Source organism: Mustela nivalis, assembly GCF_964662115.1.
Source record: "Mustela nivalis genome assembly, chromosome: 6".
NCBI lineage: Eukaryota > Metazoa > Chordata > Mammalia > Carnivora > Mustelidae > Mustela > Mustela nivalis.
Genome location: NC_139025.1, coordinates 113,098,494 through 113,123,564, shown reverse-complemented (window position 1 = coordinate 113,123,564; position 25,071 = coordinate 113,098,494). Strand labels below are relative to the sequence as shown.

Here is a 25,071-nt window from a genome sequence, read left to right as displayed (position 1 = left end):
TGTGATTTCACTCCTATGTGAAATCCCAAAACAAAAAAGTGAACGAACAAACAAAAAGCAGAAGAAGACCCATAAATACAGAGAACAATCTTACGGTTGCCAGAGGAGAGGAGGTAGGAGAACGGGTAAAACAGATGAAGAAGAGTGGAGATACAGGCTTCTAGGTATGGAACGAATCAGTCATGGGGATAAAGGCTACAGTATAGGGAAGCAGTCAAGAGTATTGGAGTGGCATTGTATGGTGGTAGCTACACTTGTGGTGAGCATAGTATAATGCACGGAGTTGTCACATTACTATGTAGTACACTTGAAACTAATGCCCCATTGCGCGTCAGCGATTTTCAGTTTCTAAGAAAAGCTGGGCAGATGTAGTTCATGTTTGTGTATCTGTGTGGATTAGTACTAAGAGCTGTATGTCAGACTCATAGAGGTGACCAAAATAAAAACGGTCCACAGTTCTGTGACTAAATTAATGCCACCCCCACTAATCCACAGCACACCAAAGGGTACGGAAAAATGTCTGCAAATTTAGTTAAGCTCTTTGTTCTATGTAATATTGAATACAAGAGCTTGCAATAGTTGCTAAATTGGCTTCTACATGTATGGGTCAGGGGAGGCCTACATCATACATAAGGAGTTCAAAAAACTTGGTTTGAGTTTATTACCTTTAGTAGATTACTCAAATAAACAGGGACAGATGAGTTGTAACACAAAATCAGCTTCATTCTAAAGTACCCATATTAGCCTATATTTTCCCTATAAACATAAGGGAACTGCCTATATGCTATATATTACACATAAGGCAGTATTTCTGTTGGCAGCTTATGAGGAATTTTTAGCACGTTGAGATGATACGGGAGTGAGTACTCAATACTTATAAATAATGCATTTTTAGTTTTAATGGCCACTTTCATAAATATTGGGTCACATATAAAGTGCACCCTCCAATTTTCTTCTTGAAAGTAAAAAACTCATTTCTAGTATAAAAATTCATCAAAATGAATATGTATCGACTGGAGAAAATGTCCCCATTAGCAAATATGTAGAAAGTTATAAAACAATATTCCCACCTGTTCAATGTGTATGTATCACTAGCTATGCACAAAGGAAGTTGTCAAAGGAGATCAGTCAGGGGCTAAGAGTGCTGGCATTATAGGTGTGTTTATTTTCTGCTTTTAGTTTAACTACATTTTCTCGGCTTCCTAAAATAAATGTGTTGTTTTTATAAGAAAAAACGTGTTATTTTTCTACAATATATTATAACCTCATTCAAAGTTATAGACTTGGCTGAAAGTTTGTTGAAAGCTACAGAAAACAATTTTAGTCTTGGGGCACCTGGGTGGCTCAGTGGGTTAAAGCCTCTGCCTTCAGCTCAGGTCATGATCTCAGGGTCCTGGGATGGAGCCCCGCACCCAGCTCTCTGCTCCATGGGGAGCCTGCTTCCTCCTCTCTCTCTCTCTGCCTGCCTCTCTGCCTACTTGTGATCTGTCAAGTAAATAAATAAAATCTTTAAAAAATTTTTTTATTCTTAAGATGTGAGAGCCCACTCTTAGCAGAAAAGTAATACATAAAAGTACCCAATTTCACGTATCCCAACTTTGGCGGACACTTCATAAATCCCATATGCATATCTGTATTTTCTCATTCAAGCTACTCTGAGCATAAAACTAGTCAGACTGCCTGCGTTCAAGTTCTGGTCCTGCCACTTCCTATTTATAGAGCACCACATGGGTAGACTGCTCTGGGCCTCAGTCTCTTCACTCACAAAGTGGAGATAACAGTAAGATACACCATACAGGATTGATGTGTTTATGAAATGCGTGTATAGTAAACAGGGCCATTTCCTGGCAAATGGGCAAGGCTACGAAACATTAGCTATTACTAGTTTCACTATTAACCTTAAAAACAAACATCTTCAGACATGAAAGACAGAAGCCACTCCACTAGTTCATTAGTTTATAAATGTGTATTTCTGAATAATCTTAAGAATTTAGTCATATCAGTGTGAACATGCATCAACGCAAAACTCACTCGCCTGCAGTAAAGTACATAAATGTTACATGTACATTGCAGTAAGTGTCCGCATATGTATAACCCCATGCCATCACAACCCAGATGAAGACAGAGAACATTCCCAGTGCCCTCAGACACTTCTTCATGCCTCTCGTCGGTAACCCCTCACCAAAGGGTGGCCTCTACTCTGACCTCCAACACCACAGATCAGTTTTTTGTCTAATTCTGAATTTTTTTCACAGCTGCACACGTTTTTCATCTCCAAAGGAAAAAAACTGCTTCCATCACGTACTTTGGAGTTATACTCCCCAGTAAAAATAAAAGATTCACACTGTGGGCACCTGGGTGGCTCAGTGGGTTAAAGCCTCTGCCTTCAGCTCAGGTCATGATCCCAGGGTCCTGGATCGAGCCCCGCATCTGGCTTTCTGCTCAGCGGGGAGCCTGCTTCCCTTCCTCTCTCTCTCTGCCTGCCTCTCTGCCTACTTGTGATCTCTCTCTGTCAAATAAATAAATAAAATCTTTAAAAAAAAAAAAAAGATTCACACTGTATCAGCCACCTTTCAGTGGCGCCAATGATATGAAATATATATTATGGCCTTGCAAAACAAACCTCTGCAGGTAAAAATCAGTCGAGTGGTCACCATCGGTGCTGGGAGTGTGGGTTGTGACAGGAAGCAAGTGTCAGGAGGTTTCTAGGTACCAGGATGTTGTATTTCTTGATCATGGTGTGTCTGACTTATGAAAATTTTTCAACATATACACTTTAACATGTGTGCTTTATAATGTACACTGTATTTCAATAAAAACTTAAAAATACCATGACTTTGGAAAAACTAAGTCCTAACTTATCCAACCAAAGCTGAGCTTATGAACTGAATCACACTGACACACTACGCTCAACCTTAAGTGTCATAACTAATGAAAAGATACACAAAATTCTTTCTGAGATAATCCTAGAAATATACTATTCATTTATGAGGCTTTGTTCTTTTCACCTTCATACACATTGCAAATTCAAAGGTACGAGTGTGAAGTTTTGTAAAGATAAAATGGACAAAGAGGAAAGCCAGGGAAGAGAAACAGGTATGGAATGCAGGTCAGTTTCAGTGGTGTCCTTTAACCTTTGCAACAGCTCTGTGGGGAAAGGGACAATCATCCCCATTTTGCAAAAGTGGCAGCAAGCTCAGAAACTTTAAATAAACTGCCTGAGGTCATACAATAAAGAAGAAAGCGATCATTCAAATTCAAGTCTGACTCCAAGCTCCTTCCACTACCCATTATATGTTATATGAAAGAATTTATTTAAGCTTTCTATACCTCAAAATATTTAAATCTATTTTTCAGAGTCTCAATAGTTCTTAGGCTTTCTTCATGTTGCTTTTCTTTAGCCACCAAAAGGGACTTCAGCTTTTCTTTCTGAAATGGAAAGGAATAAATACAGAGCAAAATCACTTGCAACTAGGTTAAAAATATGTTTCAGAAAATGTGAATTAGAATAACTTTGATTTTTTAGGATTTTTAACTATTAGCAGAGTCGAAAGTTTCTACAAATATACAATAAAATATAAAATATATAAAAACACTGAAAAATTCACATTTCCGCATGTTTCAAATCTTATTATTTTCAGACATTTTATTTACAATGTTTAGAATTTTATATCTTTTTGTTAGAAGTTTCAGAGAAAATGAGGCATTCAGAGGCAATAACAACAAAATGCTTAAGATAACCTATGCTACTATCCCTAAAAACGTATTTTTATAGTCACATGTAGGTTTCGTTTTTTCCTTTAAGCAATAACCAGAAATCGAATCCTCGCCCCCATCTCAACACGGGACTCAAAACTCTACTGCAATGTCATCTTCAATTGACATAGCATTTTATAGCTTTAAAGTAAAATTTATCAGCCTACCTCACTTTCCAGATCGTCAGCAACCATTACTTCCTAAATTTAAAAAGAAGAAATGTATTTTCATTATGCAAAGCTTAATTTTGAAAGGCATGAGCTCAGCGAGTATCTTTGTAAAAGGCCAGCACATATCTTTAAGATTGGGAACAAAGAGGTGAGGAGAAAATGTCTCTGAATGACCAGCTCTGTGGTCTGAGCCATCACTCATTCTTCTCACTGACCAGGTTAAGAAGCACTTCGATTCTTCTGAGAACCCATCCATTATCAACTCCTCTCTCTCCAATCCCAAGGCCCCCAACCATAGGTCAGCGCTTTGCTATTACCATACACCGCCAGTAATCTCTGTTCCTACATGTGACACTCCAAATTTCATGTGAAGATCCCAGGGAGACAGAACTTTTCTGAAGGGCAATGACCTCATTGTACCTCCTTTTGCATCTAGCACCATGACCTGATGTGGCAGGCGATCATTAATGATTTGTTTTCAATGATGATTATTGGTGGTAAAACATTTTTTTCATTTTTTTTATATTATGTAGATTATTTACCTCATTCAGCTGTAGTTGTAAACCATTGACTTTATCCAGTAATATTCTCTGTTCTTGCTGAATTTTTCTCAACCTATCTTTCAAATCTTCATTTTCAATCTCCAGATCCTTAAACAGTAAAGATAACAGGTGCCAGAACAGCCTTAAAAGAGCAATTCTTATGGAAGAAATTTTCAAAAGCAGTTCACTATCATGGTCAGATATATACCTATATAAAACCTATATATACCTTAAGTCCAAAGACACAATATATTGTGGCTTAAATAGTTAATGGCTTAAAATTGATAGATCAGAAATAATATACAGGCATACTCATTTTATTGCACTCTGCTTTCCTACACTTCGCAAATACTGTGTTTTTTCACCAATTGAAGGTCTGTGGCAACCGTGCATCGAGCTAGCCTATCAGCATTATTTCTCCACCAGCTTTCACTTACTTTGTATCTCTGTCATATTTTGGTAACTCTCAAAATTTCTGAAACTTTTTTACTATTCTGTTTATTATGGTGACCTGTGATCAGTTACCCTTGCTGACACTACAGTAACTTTCTTAGGGGCACCATGAACTGCGCCCATGAAAGATGGCAAACTTAACCAGTAAATAACCAGCAGTGTGACTGCTCTACCCACTGGCCATTCCCCCATCTCTCTCCCTCTCCTCAGGCCCCCATTCCCTGTGACACACGGCATTGAAATTAGACCAACTAACAATTCTACAATAGCTTCTATGTGTTCAAGAGAAAGGAAGAGTCACTCGTCTCTCACCTTAAATCAAAAGCTAAAAATGATTAAGCTTAGTCAGGAAGGCATGTCTCGAACTAAAAAAAGCCAAAAGCTAGGCCTCTTTTACCAGTCAGTCAAGTTCTGAATGCAAAGGAAAAGTTCTTGAAGGAAACTCAAAGTGCTACCCCAGCGATCACATGAATGATGAGAAAGCAAAACCAACTGATGGCCAAAACAGAGAAAGTTTTAGGTGTCTGGATAGAAGATCAAACCAGCCACGACATGCCCTTAAGCCAAAGCCTCATCCAGAACAAGGCCCTAACTCTCTTCTATGAATTCTGTGAAGGCTGCTAACCCAATATCCACCTTGCAGCCCATGGATCAAGGAGTAATTTCAACTTTCAAGGCTTACTATTTAAGAAATACATTTTGTATGGCTGCCTTGAAGGAGATTCTTCTGATGGATCTGAGCAAAGGAAACTGAAAACCTTCTGGAAAGGATTCACCATTCTAGGTGCCATTAAGAACATTTATTGATTCATGGGAAGAGGTCAAAATACTAACGTTAACGAGAGTTGGAAGGAAGTGTTATCCAACCCTCATGGAGGACTTTGAGGGGCTCCAGGCTTCAGCAGAGGAAGTTAACTGCAGATGTGGTGGAAATAGCAAGAAAACTGGAATTAGAGAAGTGGAGCCTGTAAGAGACTCTTAATGTCACAAAACAAACTGAGGGTGGCTGGGGGGAGGGGGATAGGAAGAGGGTGGTGGGGGTATGGACATTTGGGAAAGTATGTGCTATGATGAGTGCTGTGAAGTGTGGAAACCTGGCGATTCACAGACCTGTACCGCTGGGGCTAATAATACATCGTATGTTTATTAAAAAAACTTAAAAAATTATTAAAAAAAAAAAGGAAGTGGAGCCTGCAGATGGCTAGATGCTAGCTACTCCACGATACAACGAATGATTGAGGAGCTGCTTTTTACAGACGAGCAAAGACAGTGGTTTCTTGAAATGGAATCTATTTCTGGTGAAGACACTATTAGATTATTGAAATGGTGACAAAGGATTTAGAATATGACATAAAGTTAGTTGATAGGGCAGCAGCAGGGTTTGAGAGGATTGGCTGCAGTTTTGAAAGGAGTTCTACTTTGGGGAAAATGCTACCAAGAAAACTTTTGTTAAAGGAAGAGTTCATCGCTGTGGCAAAACTCCTTGCTATCTTACTCTAAGAAACTGCCACAGACTTCCCAACCTTCAACAACTCACCACCCTCATCAGTCAGCAACCATCAACATCAAGGCAAGACGCCTGTCCAGTAAAAAGATGACAACTCACTGAAAACCTCCCATAACGGCTAGCACTTCTTAGCAATAAAGTATTTTTATTTAATTTTTTTCTCTTTTAAAAAATATTTATTTAGGTAATCTGTACACCCAACGTAGGACTTGAACTCACAACCCCGAGATCAACAGTCACATGCTCTTCTGACTGAGCCAGACAGGCACCCTAGCAATAAAGTATTTTTAAACTAAGGTATACACATTGGGGTTCGTTCTTTCTTTCTTTCTTCCTTTTCTTTCCTTCTTTCTTTCTTTCTTTTCTCTTTCTTTCTTTCTTTTTTTTTTTTTTAGATATAATGCTATTACACACTTAACAGACTACAGTATAGGGGCACCTGGGTGGCTCAGTCAGTCAAACGTCTGCCTTCAGCTCAGATCATGAATCCCAGGGCCCTGGGCTACAGCCTCATATTGGGCTCCCTGCTCAGCAGGGAGTCTGTGTCTCCCTCTGCCTCTCCCCCTGGCTGGTGTTCTATATCTCTCCCTCTCAAGTAAATAAATAAAAATCTTAACAACAAAAACAACAAAAAGACTACAGTATAATGCAAATATAACTTTTATATGTACTGGGAAACCAAAAAATTCATTTGACTCACTTTACTGTATTTGCTTTGCTACAATACTCACTTTATTGCAATGACCTGGAACTGAACTGCGCTATCTCCAAGGTGTGCCTGCAGAAGGTTATGGTCCTGTTATCTAATTAATAGGAGTATATACAAGACAGCAAAGCACCATGATTCTAACAAAATAAATAAATTACCTGGAAATAGAAAATAGCAGAAGAATATGCCATTTTAACTTTTGCTTAACACCTCTCAAGTTTATGACTGGGTTCTAATGCTTTCGCTCCACTAATTATTTCCATGCTCTGATGAAGTCTTTAAGGCTCCAATTGAGAGTTCTTTTACAGTTATATAAACAATAAACTATATAACCCCAAATAAAATGCTTTTGTCTTATCATATGGAAAACAGCTATACAACTTGTTTTTTGTTGTTGTTTTTGTTTTTTTTACAACTTGTATTTTAATGTGTTTTAGTCATAAAATAAACCATTCAGTTATGGAATCTTCCTCCCACATAATCCACATAAGAATTATTTTCTGAACACTCTGATTAACATAGAACATTATATGGTTAAACAAAATGATTTTTCTTTATCAAAATAAAAAAAAGTTGTATTAAACTAAACACATTTATTTACATTAGTAACCATCATTTTTCATCCCAATACTTGTTTTCTAAAATAAATACAAATTTAGGATTTATGGCCCCAAACAGATTTAAATCAACAGAAAGTTATGTAAAGTTGTTTAATTATTTCCTTCCTAATACATATTAAAACAATCATTTCTGTAAGATAATATAACCCAAACATTCCTAACAAAAGTCAATTTTTTTGGAAGGGACTGGGCAAAAAAACAGAATCACAAAACATAGCAGGCTGCCCTTCCTTCCCCTGTTCATTTCCCCATTTCATGCTCCTCTTCCCACCCAACCCCACTACAAACAACACAGTAATTCTTTACAAAGAGGATACTAATTTTTTTTTTTACCTGAATGTTTCGATGCTCCCTTTGACTTGACTTCATATTTACTTCATCTAGTATGTATGGCAAATTTCGCTTTGGTGAAACATATAAGAGAACACGGGTTAGCAAGTATGAAAATACAGAAATACTTTTCCTCAGTAGGCAACATATCCAGTTAGGGATGTGCGGCTTATCCAACATGACATTTTACTGTATACAACACAAGGTGGCAGTGTTTGCACTTGGAACTCCAAGTGAAGCGCATCTTTGATTATAGGTTTTAAATAAATCAAGTATGATTTATTTAAAAATACAAAGACATAATCAAATTTAAAATCCCAACTGTTAAACATTTATTTTTACTAAAGTTCCCAAGATTTGGAAAGTAGAATTTATACTAAACACAAATCTAGAGTTGCACTATAAGACATCAGCAACCATCTCCAAAGGAAAAATCTAGTACTTAAAAAGGACGGGGAATTACAGTAATGTTGAAAAGAGATACAGAAATTATTTATTTCTTTAACCACTGATAAAATATCAAAGTATGTGGTCAGGAAGACAGACAATCCTCTAAACGACTTGGTTCAATCCTCTAAACGACTTGTTTTGTACACTTACTGCTTTGAAACCTTATTCCAGCCTGAAGATTTGCTTTAATAAAACCATAACACAATCAATAAGCAAGAGAGTATTTAACTTTTTTTTGGCCAAACTGACCTTTACTTCTACATAATAATTTAAAAACCTATGGTCTCTCTGAGAGCTTTAAAAAAAAAAAAAAAAAACTACCACTTTACTTTTCCAAGAAAATTTTTTTTATGTTTTACATTATTTATTTAGTCTTGTTTTAACTGTTATTCTAATCAGTTTGGATTTAGAATTAGAAAGGAAAGGTCCTATTAGGAGGATATTCCATACCCACAACTTGGCCCAAACTACATTTCTAGCTTCATTCCTTCCAGCAAAGGACTGTTCTTTGTGTGGGATCTGATCCATTTCCTCATTCTACCTTCATCCCCATCTTCCCTCTAGAGGGTCTTTCATCATCAGGCAGATGTTTCCCTCACCTGCCTCTCCTCCTCGGTCATGCGCACATCACTCCTCCATGCTGTCCTTCTACTGCCCCCTGGATGTGTTAAACACACTCCTGCATCAGGGGGTTGGCACCTGTCCTTCCCTCTGCCCACTAAGGCTTCCTCTACAGAGCCCTGTGGCTCCCTTCTCGCTTCCTTCATGCCTCTGCTCAAATGTCACTTCCTGAGAGAGGCCTTTGCTGACCACGCCATCTAAAATAGCTTCCCGCCTTCTCCCCTCTTCATCCCCTAATCCTGTTCCACTTTTCTTCAAAGCAGATGCTATGATACTAAATATTAGCATCTGTTTATTGTTCATTTTGCTCACCAGGCTGGGAGCAACATGAGACAGGAACTTTGTACACTATCATTCCCCAACACCTAGAACAGTAATTGGCATATTGTAGGTGCCCCAGAGAGGTCTGTCAAGCAAACAACTGAATAAGTCTTATTTTTAAAACTATACTGTACTCTTCTTGATAACAGGGACTCTATGTCCCTTAGCACAGGAACAAATGCTATCTACGGTAGCTATTTTAAAATGTATTCAACAAAGAATGGAAATATTGAGTTTTACTGTTCCTAGCAGAATATTAACTCTGTGTATTCATTTAGAAAACTCCTAGAGCCCTAAGCAGATTACCATTCTCACATTAATATTCAATAATTCTTTATTTTAAATATGTGTATATTTCAGAAATCACTTTCTCTGCTCCCATATAAGTCTGCTGGTACAGACATTACGGAGTGCATTTTTATCCACTCTACTCCTACTTAGATCATCTGAGGAACAGGAGAGAAGGTACAAACGGCTGCTCCAGATAGAAAGGTAAAGTGATGGCAGACATGACCCATGCATGAATGTATTACTTAATTCTGATGGACTGGAGAGGAAAACATGCTTTCATATAGCTTTCAGATTCCGGTGAGAGGTCAAGGAATGATGTGCAGAGAGGATGATGGTCAGAATTTCTCAGCAGGTACCTGATTACTCTCCTCAGGGTTTGGAAGGGCTCAGGTTCCTCTCACTAGAGAAAAGCTGAAAGCCTGGAAGGGAACAGCCAACAGAAGAGGAAAGGTGCCTACTACGCTAGCTCTTGAGCAAGATGGTGACAGTGCAGAAAACCAGCCCCACTTACACTAACCTGAAGAGATTAGGGGGAAACAATAAGATATTTACTGAGACTGGAACACAAAACCAGGGTTAAATAGTGATTTGATAACAAAGTTACGGCAAAGTATGAATTCTTTCATATACTGCGTTTTTTTTTGAGGTCCTACCAATAAGGTGGAAAAAATACAAAGAAAGCAAAATCATAACAGCAGTATTGAAATCACAATATATAATCAGTTTTGAACTCTGTTCTCTTCATTTCATAAGGCACTGGAAGAATTTTCCTATAACAGTAAACATTACGCTCTATTAATAAGGGAGAAATGTTTATGTTTATGATCTACTGGGCTAAAATTAATCGTTGAAGAATGTCAACAAGGTACCATATCTCATATTTGAAAGTGCTGGAGGCTCAAGGCCAGCAATCAGGAGGATATTTCCTACTGGATGTCATTGAGGTCCACTGTCTCATGCTGAGGGATTGCATCAAAGCCTCAGGATCTTAATACCTGGGTACTACATGGGCAGGATTAACTGAGCAAAGAGAACAACATGCACTTAAATTTGAAACAGCTGCGTATAATCATTAACCTGTAAACTCTTTACTGAAATTGCACAATATATATAATTTTTAAAAAATTAAAATTAAGATCTACCTGCTGTAAAGATGGTCCTTTCTTCCAAAGTTCTCTCCCTAAAGATTTAAAGAGAAAGAGAGGAGGAGGGGGAACAGTAAAACAGCAGGTTACCTTGGATAGATAACAGATTATGAATTCTCTAACTATATAATTGAGTCACTAAAGAAATCAGTTTTAAAGCTCCCTCTAAAGCTTAACTGCTCTACATTTAAAATGACAGTGACCTATTTTTACCTATCAAACTGCAAAATTTTTTTTTGTTATGTTTACATCCAGATGGATAATATTCAATGCTAGAAGGGTAAGCAGTTGCAAAATAGAAAATTTTAAACACTCCTAAACAGACGGCAGTTTGTCAATATATACCAAAAGCTTAAAGAAATGGGTATATCCTGAAATATAGGATTCAATTTCTAGGAGATGATCCTAAGACTATAATAAAAAAACGCTAAAATATTTACACATCATGACAGTCACGAAATTGTTATGTATATTAGCAAAAACTGTAAACAACTTAAATGAATGTACAGAAAATTGCTTAATTCAATTAAATATATGGAATTTCATACATTAATAAAAATTTTACACAAAATGTTTATCTATGAGGGAAAACACTTCAAACTCTATTACACAAAAAGTAATCTGCAGCTCACTACAAGTGACCTCAATTTCCCGCATAGGGTGAAGACAAGGATATTCCTTCCTGCATAGGGAAAAGACTGGAAGGGTATTTCTCCTTAACAAACACAGAAAAATACTTGATACAAGTATTTGATAAATACTGATTGAATATTTTATACACATGTTCAAACAATGATTCTTTCTTTAAAATTTCGTATCAAAGCTAAGTACTACACTCCTCCTCATCCAAAAAAATATATATATATAAATATATATGTATATATTTATTTATTTATTTATAAATATATATACGTATTTATTTATATAAATATATAAATATATTTACATATATAAATATATATACGTATATATATATTTATATATATAAAGTGTGTTTTATATAAGTGTATATATAAGTGTGTTTTATTAATATATATATAAAAATATATGTATATATACATATAATATATATAAATATATATGTATATATACATATAAATATATACGTATATATACATATAAATATATACGTATATATACATAAAATATATACTATATACGTATATATTTTTATATATATATTAATAAAACACACTTGATTGGGCTCTTTCTCCTCATTCCTTAACCTACTCCATAGTACAACAGGGTCTACTTGATAAACTAGCAAACATACACAACAGGCACTGCCTCAAAGTGACTAATGCAAATACACAAAGCCACAGCACAGAGGGAGAAAGACCAATGATGTGTAGCATTAAGGACTGCTTTGCTTCTTAAAACCTGCAGTTCCACGGTCTGAGTCTTTAAAAGCTGTTCTTTATTAAGCTAGACTTTTCTAGCTACTTTGCTACCCACCTTTGTTGGTATTTTCCGACGCAGTCTTCAATAAAGTTAGAATGTCCAGATTGTCCCCGATTCTTGCATAGTAAGAACAGTCATGGCCCAGGGCATCCAGCAGGCTGACATCAGCACCATTTTTAAGTAAGACTTCTACAGCATCTTTACAACCATACTCGCAGCCTAGCATGAGAGCAGTTCTAAGAGGGAAGACAGAAGCATAAAAGATGTTGAGAAAGACCCAAGAAAATACTCCAGAAATATTCCAGAGGCCCCTTCTTAAATAGATATTACTTTAAAAAGTCATAGTTGTTGGGCCACTGGGTGGCTCAGTGGGTTAAGCCTCTGCCTTTGGCTGGGGTCATAATCCCAGGGTCCTGGGATCAAGTCCCGCATCAGGCTCTCTGCTTGGCTGGGAGCCTGCTTCCTCCTCTCTCTCTACCTACCTCTCTGCCTACTTGTGATCTCTCTGTCAAATAAATAAATATAATCTTAAAAAAAAAAAAAGTAATAGTTGTTATACAGATTTTATTTCCTATTTTTATCTTAAAGTTTAACTTTATCATATTTATAAAACATTTGCTTTCTTAGTTTGCAGAGCTAAAAATCAGGCATCACTTACAGACACGTGTTACTTCTACTACCAAACTAACCTCCTTTACTCCAGTCCTTCTGTGTTCTACAAGTAAATTACCACAATATTCCCCCAATCACTGATACTGTTACTCCATCTGCTCAAAACCTACAGCTATAAACCCAAACTATTCAAGTCCTTCATGAACAAACCTCATCATGTAAACCTCTTCAACCAATCCCTTCCACTCCAAAACAAGAATCAGATTCCAGTTCTGATTAATCTCCTTAAGAGAGCTTTCCTTCTCCTAACTGGAGACCTTCATATCTTCACACTTCATTTTAAAACCTGCCTCCTCCAGGGGCGCTTGGGTGGCTCAGAGTGTTAAAGCCTCTGCCGTCGGCTCAGGTCATGATCCCGGCGTCATGGGATCGAGCCCCGCATTGGGCTCTCGCCTTGGTGGGAGCCTGCTTCCTCCTCTCTCTCTCTGCCTGCCTCTCTGCCTACTTGTGATCTCTCTCTGTTGAATAAATAAATAAAATCTTTAAAAATAAATAAATAAATAAAACCTGCCTCCTCCATAAACCTTAACTATCCCCATTATCATGGACCACTGGTTTATTATGCCTTGGCAGGATCATCAGCACTGAAACACTTAACAAATAGCAATAACGCAATTAAACACTTGAGTCATCATGGAAATTTAGAAGGAACTTTGAAATTATTTTGTTCCATTCCTATTTTTATTGCTGGAAACCAAAAAATACCTCATGAAATGAAGTGACTTATCCTATACCTAATGCAGTCTTTGTGAATATTGGATTTCATAAGAAAATGGATCCTTGCTTTTATTCTATGCATATCCTATTTCTCTTTTATACTTCCCAATAGTTGCTGGAATACAATTTTATAAACACCGGGAACCACCAACAACGTTTTTTTTATTAGAGAAAAAAATGTTATAAGTAAGACCAGGAAAAAAATACAGAGTTTTAATTTATTTTTCATTTCTTCTTATACTTAAGATTTTGAATTTGAGAGAAAAGGAGCATGAGTTGGAGGGTGGGGGAATGGACAGTGGGAGAGGGAAAAAGAGTCTTAAACAGATTCCATGCTGAGCACAGAGCCAGATACAGTATTCGATCTCATGACACTGAGATTATAACCTGAGTTGAAACCAAGAGTCAGATATTCAACCGACTGGGCCACCCAGGAATTCCAAATTTTAAATTTATTTTTAAAGTCATCTGTTACCTAGCCTATTTAATACACGTTGTCCTACCTCATCATGTGTGTGTGTGTGTGTGTGTGTGTGCGCGCGCGTGCCATTCCAAAGTGCTTGAGAAAATACAGGATCTTTAAAAAAAATGAGGCATTATACATGGAACAACCAGATCATCCCTCTCTGATCCTAAACTTTATTTTTAAACCCAATTTTCTTAGTTATGGTTGAAACCAGATTATAGTATTTGCAAAAACAAAGTAATGTAAAAAAGCCACTTCTTTAATAATCACATTAATGACTTAATTGCTTAAGAATTTCCTCCTTTGAGAGGTCTAAACAATAAAAACAAGTAGAGCTATAAAATCTGACATCTGAAGACTTTTATTATACCTATTTACTTCCAGTGAACTACAAAAAAAAAAAAAGGATACATGTTTAGAAGAATAAAATTAAGTCAGAAGAAACCAACAGTTTTACTAGGAATCATTTACAAAATCCCCAAAATTTGTTATGAATTATTATAATGCTCCAACTTGGGAATAGGATGTATTTCAGATACATCACTGTTGGAAACACCAGGACCATGAACATGAAAATTGTAATAGCAGCGCCACGATACACTGGACCTGGAGGAGGGAAGGAGAGAGTTACAGACAGAAAAGTATTAGTGCGCACCAACTAAAATGACATGAACACAGAAGCAACAAAAATGTAGGGAACCTCAGGGTGTGGCAATGAACTTGGCTCCAGAGAAGGAGACAGCACTATGCCTGGGCAGGGTAAGCAGAACCAACACATGGAGAAAGTCTATACGGAAAAACGGAAAATACATCAAGCTCCAGGACACCCAAGAACATTTATCCCCAAAAGACTGACTAACAAAGAAGCAGACCGTAGGTGTGATTTTTTATTGTTCTCCCTCATTATCTTATCTGAGCCCATTTTTCACTAAAGATTGCTTTAAAGCTTTAAAATAAATAACTGGGATATAATTCCTTTCTTCGGGTTTCTAACCTAAAGACAGGCTCTAATCACTGCTTGTATTCCACATTTACCCTATTTCCCTTTTCTTCCTTCATCAGACTCTGGGGAAAAACGAAAGGGAAAGAAAAAAAGAAGTGGGTGCTAATTCCAAGAAAAGAAAGATCCAAAGGGGGATGGAAAAGACAAGTCACAGCGGCAGAATTTCAGAGTCACTGTGAATCCAGCTGGTGTCTGTAGAGCTGTGATAAAAGAATTACCTGTTCTGTTTGTCTCTGGAATTAATCTCTGCTCCTCTATCTATCAGCAGTTGACATATTGTTGGCCTACACATCTGAGTAGCCAGAACCAGTGGTGTCCGCCCATCCTAAGCAACAAGAAAAATAAAACAAGGTTAAGACAACAAATCTCCTAAAACATAAAAGTTTGAATACATGAGTTGAAATGACAATAAACATACACGGACTCACCACATCTTTGGCATTCACGGAGGCCCCATGGTCACAAAGCAGCTGTATGCTGGAAGGACAGTCTGCCATGGCTTTGAGGAGCAAAGGAAAATGATAAATGGTGAACATCTGTTGGTAAGACACATGGTGCTTTGCTACATCCATATAAGGCATAAGTTCTACAATTTCTAAACTACCAAGCTTCACATCATCCACTTCTTAGTTTAGCATTTTAAGTACCTATTGTAGAAAATGGGTTAGACCAGATCATTTTATAAATGTACAATTTATTGGGACCAACGAATATTGTCACCTGTAAAGAAGACAATATACTTCTACCCTAAGTGTAAACATAGAAATAAAAATGAAATTTAAATTTTCTACTTAGAATATTTTTTTTTAAAGATTTTTATTTATTTATTTGATAGACAGAGAGAGATCACAAGTAGGCAGAGAGGCAGGCAGAGAGAGAGGGGGAAGCAGGCTCCCGGCTGAGCAGAGAGCCCGATGTGGGGCTCGATCCCAGGACCCTGAGACCATGACCTGAGCCAAAGGCAGAGGTTTAAACCACTGAGCCACCCAGGCGCCCCTAGAATATATTCTTAAATGTGGCTACAACTGACTTGATCCTTGAAGGGTTAGCTCAATTTTTTTCTTTTTTTAATGAATCATATTCAGGTCTTTGTAGAAGAGTCACAGTAAAAAAGGTTTGACTCATATAGTTCATAGATTTCAATGTCTGCCTTTGATGATGCAAAGCAGGGTCATTTTGCTGAAAATTATATTGTAAAACGACACAATGCTTTTTTTCCAACCAACACTAGAGTTCATATTTGTATTAGGAAAAAAATTATTGTTAACATCATAAAATAGGATTGTGTTTCAACTCCCCACGAGTTTTTATTAAAAGTTTTTATATTATTATTAACAAATACTTCCTGTGAGTATTTATTATGAGTTGAGACTAGATTATTAGCCACAAAAGTACTGACGAAGTCAGCATTCTTGTGTGTGTGTGTGTGTGTGTGTGTGTGTGATATTTCACAGTCTAAAACAAAATACACATAAGAAAATCAAGTAAATTTTCATTTCTGCTGTCTTTAATCCAACAAGTCTTTTACATAAAATATAGTTTTTTAAAAAAAGATAAACTGAAACTGAATACATTAATCCAGGAATTCTAAAACTAACAGCCATTCTGGCCCAATTGAAAATAAGAATTAAACAATGTAAAGCATAATAAATTCCAGAGCTACAATATATTGAACTAGTAAAGTCAGCATTAAAGGTGCTATGGTGGAGAGTGGCAGCCATTCACCCAAGCGTGGTCACCCTTTCTTCCATGGTAATGAACGTGGGGGTGGGGGGAACTGGGGGCTCACTTGGAGACCCCAGTTCCCAGACTCCCTTGCATGCTTGCATGCAGGCATGACCATGTGCATTAAATCTCACCAGTAGAATGTGACAGGAGAGATGTGTGCTACCTTCTGACTCTAGGGCTTAAAAGAATGGTTTATACATTTCTCCATGATTTTTCCCCTTCCTGTGAGCAGGAAAACAGAAGTGCTTCAGCTTCAGCCTTAAAGATGAGCACAACACCCTAGCTTAAGGCAGAACGGAAAAATGGAAGGAATCTTGGTCCCTGAATGGCCACAGGGAGCAGAGGCACAAGCCCCTCTGAACACTGGGACTACGACAGGAAAGAAAGCAATCCTGTGGGGTTTGTTAAGCCAGTATTCTTTTATAATGTCTTTGTCACAGAAGCCTAGCCTTATCTCTAGCGGAGACAAAACTGCTATCAGGAGTTCGGTGCTGTTACAATAAATCTGTAAATCATACGGCACTGATTTAGTGGTTGGGAACTAAGTAGTGACTAAACATATTTCAGGCTAGAAATCTTGTGATTTTTCTCACACTATGGCAAAACATTTGAAAGAGCTATATCGTCCATCATTATTTAGGTGTACCATTTGACGATGAAGCCTTTCAAGGTGAAACCATAGAAAACAGCCAAAAATTTAGTGCACATTGGCAGTTGCTTACTTTCAGCAAGGTCTGGTAAGAAAGAGACAGGTCAAGCAAGAATTAGCCAGTTTATGAACACATATATTTGGGACCTCAGAGATGTGGGGAAGCCAACTGCTTCTCTGTGTCAAACAGCAAGATATACCACTATTGTTGGTCACAACTTTTCTCCCACCAAGGAGAAAAAAAAAAATTTAGTCTTGGAATAAATATCATGGTAAGGACATTATAATCCCATTCAAAAGTATTATTTCAGATGGCTGTGAGGCGGCAGCCATTAAACGAGGCAGAGTCATGACTCTACAAACAAGAACGAGAACTAAAGGATGGTTAAGAACTTCACGTCCAGGAAGTAACTTTGGAGATGGACAAATGGAAATAGCTGGCAACAAATAAACCAGAAAGCCGACCAAGGTTTTATGAGAACTGTACTACGCAAGGTCCCAGAAGGTCCTTGCTAACACTCATGATTGTTCCAGCCCTTAAGCTCCCTCTACAGAGGACATGCTTGTTTGCCATTCAATTTACCTGTGACCTTAGAGAATAATGGACAAGTAAGAACCTCCCAGAAGGCAGAGCTAGGGCCCATAGAGAACAAGGGATAAGGCATTTCTCCTCAAACACAAAAACCACACTGGGGGTCATTGTGAGGCCCAAACAACAATGCATATGAAAATACTTTGCAAATACCACCACTTTATACAAAGCAAACAAACAAACAACAACAACAAAAAACACTTGTGTAAAAAATTAAACTATCACAAAAGCATGTAAAACATAAAAAGAAAAAAGCTGAAATAAATTAAGGTCCCGAAGTTTGAAGGAAATTTGCAGTCTATTCCATTTTTAATGAAGACCGCTTTTATTTACTTCAGATATTCCATAAACATGACAAAAGAGGGTAACTATTTTACTTTGGCTTTCCAGTAAACAGTAGGAATGTCAGACTAAGAAGAGTCAGGCCAGAGGTCAGACAGTGGTATAGTCCAAAAACACTTAATATCTAACTTTTGTCATTAAGACCACTGAAGAATAATGCAGATAAATTTAAATACACAAATATGATCAATAAAATCTATGAAATTACGAATATAATTTTTTTTAAATACAGCACATAACAGTGATATGAAATTTAGCACCAAGGCCTAACCCAACAGCTACCACGACCATTAATTAAGAAATTATGACATGCCAGGCACTATTTATAATTTAATTATAAACCACTTACTGCAGTAGTATTAACTTTATTTTGCAGATGAGAAAAATGATGTTCAGACATGTTAATTAGGTAAATGTAATTTTTAAGGAAAAAAAATCATCTTCCCATTTCTCCTACCACATCCCTCCCTCCCTCCCCCGCACCCAATCCCCACAATGACACAGTGCTTAGAACTTCCTTGAGAGCAGGATCATGTGTGTTTATCTCTGGACTTCTAGGATCTAGCAAACCAGCCTTGGCTGAATGAATCTTTTTAAGCTGTACAATCAAATAAATTTCATATTCATGTATACAAAAACTTTGTAATATTCTGTCTCTCCATGAATACAAATGTATGCATATTAAAACTTGGAAATGAATTTCAATGCCGAGCCGGTTTAACAAATACTGGCTATATCCCAGTAAAACCCTCACTTACCTGCATCGTGAAGAGCGGTTCTTCCCTGAAGATCTACGTGTTCAGTGGGACAATTGTACTGTTAAAACACAGAAACTTAGCTGGGAGAGTTTTACTTTAAAGTTAAACAACTAGACTCAGATGAACAGCTGTTATTTAATCTTAAAATATTCCATTTATCAAAAAACCTAAGGACTACTAGACAAGCCACTAAATATTTTGACATGAAACAAATCTAATAACATTATACTGTAAATTCAAGTTTTCCACCAAACCGGAAACCATATGGTACATTATAATAGCATGGGATGTAGAAACTGTTATTGTTTGGGGTTTTTTTCTCAACAAGAGTTAAAATTTGAACAACTGAATCAGGAAAAACAAATGAGTTCTGCTATGAAACTTAGTGGTAACAATGTTTCTAGAAATGGAGGACTGGACCCTTTAACTGAAAACTTTCTTCAGTCCACTAGTTCAAAGAATTCTGTGGCTGCCTGACTACAAGTTTAACTAGAGGTATTGATATCATATCATGTAGTCTAAGTGACTGATGTTTAGAGAGAAATATATAGCTCCTATTCCGTATCACTTTATGTCATAGACCAGACAACAGAAAATTCCAGTCTCCTGCTAATGTCAACAGGAAGGTCAAGCCTTTGTTATTTATTTTTAATACAGTGAGTTATGCGATTCACTTCCCTCAGAGTTTTTGCTTTTTATTGTTCACATTCTTTCACAAATGATGGAAAAGAAATTATGTAAGCTAACAGTCAGAATTAACCTACTATTTTCTTTGATCTCAAATTCCAAAAACACACTGAAAACACATTATTAGCAGTCAAAATAGTAAAGACAAAGTATTAACCACTTTTACTACCTGTAGAAGTTTTTGTAGACACAATGCATGCCCGTATTTCGCAGCCAGGTGAAGAGCATTTCTTCCTATTAAAAAATAATAATAATTTAAGACATATGTGAACAGTTATTTTCTTCACAAGCAAATTTTCCATAGAAATGTGATTCATTTTTTCAAGATTAGTTGACAAGATACTTAATTTGTAAGCATGCTTTCACTCAGGTTGATATTGTAGTATGAGATAATGTAAACACCAAAACAATGAAGGTGGGAAGAAAAATTAAATCTACAAACCCATAAAGAGCAAGAACTTTGTCTTATTCACCACTGTATCTCCAATACCTAGAGCAGTGCCTGGGACAGAGTAAGTAATTAAAGTCAACCAGGAAAAATAGGAAGGAGAGAAAGGAAGAGGAGAAAAAGAGAATGGGAACTGGAGAGCAAGAAAGATACCTAGATTTCTCATAATATTTCTAAACAGTCAGTGTGGACACTAAAATACAGGAAATTAAGAGAGGTAAGTCAAAGAAACTAATTTTCAACTTAAATTCAAAGATCACTGTGTCTCTGAAAATCAGACAACTCATTCAAATATAATGTGTATTAAAATGTGCCATTTTAAAGGAAACAAATCATCAGAAAAGTTAACTGTGAACACTGAAAAAGGTAAAGTTGCAGGCAACATTCTACCTCCAAACATGGTTTCTCCTAATTGTATTTCTTCATGCATACATCTCATTGGATAGTGAGAGATAAAAGGGCCATTCCATCTTTCAATGTTTCATGCTCTTAACTTTCTTCTCACTTCTCAAACCTCCCAAAAAATGATCTGACTTCACTGACAGACCCTTTTGCTAGAAGAGAAGTCATTTGTATTCTGTTCATCCTAGGTGAAGGAATACACCGACTTCAACTTCCAACCTTCACTAGGTTTTATATGAGTTTTGATAAGTGGATTAAGTTTTCCTGGATCTGATCACTTCTGTGTACTGACCAACCAGGTTCTAGAACAAACAGCAGTGAGGCCAAGCCTTTTTTTTTTTTTTTTTTTTTTAAGATTTTATTTCTTGGGGCGCCTGGGTGGCTCAGTAGGTTAAAGCCTCTGCCTTCGGCTCAGGTCATGATCCCAGGGTCCTGGGATCGAGACCCACGTCGGGCTCTCTGCTTTGTAGAGAGCCTGCTTCCTCCTCTCTCTCTCTCTCTGCCTGCCTCTCTGCCTACTTGTGATTTCTCTCTGTTAAATAAATAAAATCTTTAAAAAAAAAAGATTTTATTTCTTTATTTGACAGACAGAGACCACAAGTAGGCAGAGAGGCAGGCAGAGACAGAGGAGGAAGCAAGCTCCCCGCTGAGCAGAGAGCCCGATGCAGGGCTCCATCCCAGGACCCTGAGATCATGACCTGAGCCGAAGGCAGAGGCTTAACCCACTGAGCCACCCAGGTGCCCCGAGGCCAAGCCTTTTTAACCAAGTACAGGTATAACACATTCATCCATACCTAAACATTCTCTAGTTACAAATAAGTCAGACGTAATGATTTCATGTTTCAATTTGCTACTGACTGTGAAAAGTGACGAAGAAAACTATCATTTACATGCAAAGTAAGAGAGAGTATGGAGTAGGACGGTAGGAACAGTCCCTGGTGTTCAACACAATGGGTCCTTAGCCAAACCCAAATCCAGCCACTTGAGATAATGCAGTAAAAAAAATGAATATCAAATCTAAAGTACAACACTATGAATTACACCCAAGGTGCCTATCAGGTAAGACCTGAGTCATAAATACCTCAAAACCAAAACCACGCTTACTTGAAATATGATTACTTTCAATATACTTTCATACTGTTAGCAAATGAAGGAGTTAAGATAAAATATATAAATTTTTTTATCAAATTATTATTGAATATCCACCTCTGGATTATAATAGACAATATTACAGCAAATAAGACAAGGTCCTTGTCCTCAGGAAAGGACAATACTAAAGACAAAAACAGTAAAACAAGGCAAATACAAATATAACTAAACAACAGCAAAAACAGAAGACAAAGACTTTAGGCACAGTATGTCAGGCTGCAGCATACAAAATGATGTCTGCTGTGCCTGGGAAAGCATTTAAGCTTGATCTGCACTGAAGGAGGGAGGGCAAAAGTCACTCGGCAAAAATATCCAGAGCAGAAAAAATACAGACAAAAAATAAGGTAGATACTTGTTTAAATTAGAATCAGAACAACAAATAAATAAAGTCTAAAGAGGTATATGGTTAGTCCAAAATTTCTATAAATATTCCTCTACATCAATGGAATGCTTTGGTAAGTAATTTACATATTCTTTTTTTTTTTTTAAGATTTTATTTATTTGTCAGAGAGAGAGCCCACAAGCAGGGGAAGCAGCAGGCAGAGGGAGAAGCAGCCTCCTTGCTGAGCAAGGAGCAGGTTGTGGGACTTGATCCCAAGACTCTGGGATCATGACCTGAGCTGAGAGTAGATGCTTAACCATCTGAGCCACCCAGTAGTCCCAGTAATTAACATATGCTTTTGTTCCTCCTTCAAAGGTGGCAGATAGTTTGGTCTTCAATACAAAACTTGATAGACCTTTAGGTAAAGATTCTCCTCACTGAGATCTCTCTTTTCCTCTGCCTCCCTTCCATTTCTAAACACAGTGCTGGTTTTATTGTAATGTGTTCATTATTTGTCTCTATACGGAATCTCAGGATAAAATATTAAAGTTGTTAAGGAAATTCTGGTTCTAGGTCACCGCCTATACTTGATTGAATAACAAAGCAGAACTGCAGAGAAAGAAGCTGTCAAGAGAACTGAGAATGGTTATCCTAAGAAAACCAGCACAAGAACTGAAGAGGTCTATCTGGTGCTGTGCAGACAAACTTATACGCTGTAAGATTTTAAAAGCCAGACATGGTACAACTAAGTTTAAGGAGAAGGCATAGTAAGAAAGAGACTTAAAACTGCCTACAAAAAAATAATTTTTTTACAAATAAGAGCTAACCAAACATAGAACAGATCTCCTTGTAAAAAGCATCCTGGGTGAGGACACAGACTCCGACTGCATTGCATCTACTGAAGGACCCCGGGCCAGTTACTAAATAGTTGACTCAGGGCCTCGCAGCCTCATTGCGATGGTATGGGGAGACAGGGAGTTAGTGTGTGTAAAGTGCTCGGCAGAGTGCCATGTGCCATGTCCGCTCTTCTTGCTATCATCGTTCTTGGTCGTGCCGTCGCTGTTGCAAAGCAATTAGGTTCCCATCATGAGAAATGTCCAACCAAATACCAAACAACATTATGACAGCAAGGATTCATAGAGTCAAGAGTATATTAGTACAAACTAAATGGCCCCTTACAGGTTCTTCTAACTCTTGAGACTTTAGGATCCTATAATATTACGAAGACAAGCACTGGACCTCAGGTCTCCAAATACTCATCAGATCAGCAATCCTGTCTCAATTCCCTGTGCTTTACCTCTCTGAGACCAACAATGATACCTCAGAAGTGAACTTTTTCTAAACCATTTAAAAAAACAGAAAATTGAGGGTGTCTCTCTCTAAATCACAGTTCAGTCTGAAAAACGCTGGCAGTGGATAAGGCTTGTCCTCCTTTTCTGTTTAATAACTGACTATGGCAGCAACTGACCTGCAGTGTCGCTGGTGGCAATGTCAACTCCATGCATAAGGATGGCATTCAAACATTCAAGATTCCCCTTGGAGGCCACAACATGGAAGCTGAACAAAAAGAAAATATATGTTATGCCACAGAAACTATGAAACATCGACTTAAATGTTACAGAATGTCACCTTTTATTCAACACACACACATATTTTAAAATCTACATAAAATATCTATGTATTTTCTACTAGAAAAAAGAAACCTATCCCTTATTGCTGAAAAATTAATTTTAACCCAAATTTACATAAGGAGTCAATACTCTCCAGAAATACCTCCTTATAACCAATGGAATGTTCCAATGTGCAACAGTCGTAATAAAAGAAAATTTATACAATAATACCACTAACTCTATAGCTTATTAGTACTCGGTAGTACAGGCATCAATGCTGGAATGCACTGAATGCACTGAAAAACTTCTACCAGATCATTTTGCTTCGTTTCAAGTATAACGAAACTGCCACAACAAATGAAGTTAGAGCAGAACGCTAAGGCCAAACACAGATCAAACACTTATCCCTTCTCTTTAGAATTCACATGGAAAAGCCTTCAAAACAACAAACTAAGCTATACTTGGAAAGCCGTGGAGGAGCTGGTGTCCTCTTCCCCCAAAGTAGCCACAACTGCCACCTAATTCTTCCCCTTTGTTCATAGACCTGTATGAGTAGGTGAAGTTTTGCACACACAGCCATGACAAACTTCCTAATAAGGCAAGAAAAGCCTGCTTAAAAAACCGACTTTAAGCCATCAGGTATTCAAGATACAAGAGAAAATATCCCACTGTTTCTTTGATCATTTAATACTTTACTAATCAACAAACATTTACAGAAATATTTTGTGTGCCCTAAGAATGGACAGTGACCGACTGACTATACGCCACCAAATCCAAACTGTTAAGTAAGGACAGGAGGGCTTGCCGACAAAGGATGCTGACTACAGGTCAAAATACAACTGACCCGTAACCAAGTACAATAACCACTATGAAGATGCCAGGAGATAAAGGATATACAAGTGCTCGGCAAGCGGCCTAGATACAGACAAACTCTGTATCACACTTTCAAGAGGGGTCTTCCCTAAACATCCTGTTTAAAATTTTTACATTTCCCCATTTCCTGAAACCATAGTATTCCAACTTTTCCAATCCCTGCCTTTACTATTCTATATCTATATCGAAACACATATTTTCAAAATGATATATAAATTCAAGATTTATTATCTTTATAAGTGTACCAGTCTCCTCCCACTCAACTCTACACTCAGTGAAAGCAGGGATTTTTGCCTGTTTTGCTTCCTACTATATTCCCAGACCAATCTACGTACCA

The 25,071-nt window shown here is 37.3% G+C and overlaps 1 protein-coding gene across 2 annotated transcripts in view; it reads right to left on the bottom strand.

Annotated features, from left to right (window-relative positions):
• The window catches only part of UACA (uveal autoantigen with coiled-coil domains and ankyrin repeats), an 88,479-nt gene that overhangs the window by 13,913 nt on the left and 49,495 nt on the right, over positions 1-25,071 (bottom strand). For both annotated transcript variants that reach the window (XM_082735629.1, XM_082735630.1), the window contains exons 3-13: positions 23,720-23,808; positions 20,100-20,164; positions 19,244-19,301; positions 15,603-15,673; positions 15,393-15,499; positions 12,371-12,552; positions 10,913-10,950; positions 8,091-8,159; positions 4,469-4,576; positions 3,924-3,956; positions 3,331-3,429 (exon numbers count right to left, since the gene is read on the bottom strand). In XM_082735629.1, coding sequence (XP_082591755.1) covers positions 3,331-3,429; positions 3,924-3,956; positions 4,469-4,576; positions 8,091-8,159; positions 10,913-10,950; positions 12,371-12,552; positions 15,393-15,499; positions 15,603-15,673; positions 19,244-19,301; positions 20,100-20,164; positions 23,720-23,808 — 919 coding nt within the window. The remainder of the gene's footprint in view (positions 1-3,330; positions 3,430-3,923; positions 3,957-4,468; positions 4,577-8,090; positions 8,160-10,912; positions 10,951-12,370; positions 12,553-15,392; positions 15,500-15,602; positions 15,674-19,243; positions 19,302-20,099; positions 20,165-23,719; positions 23,809-25,071) is intronic.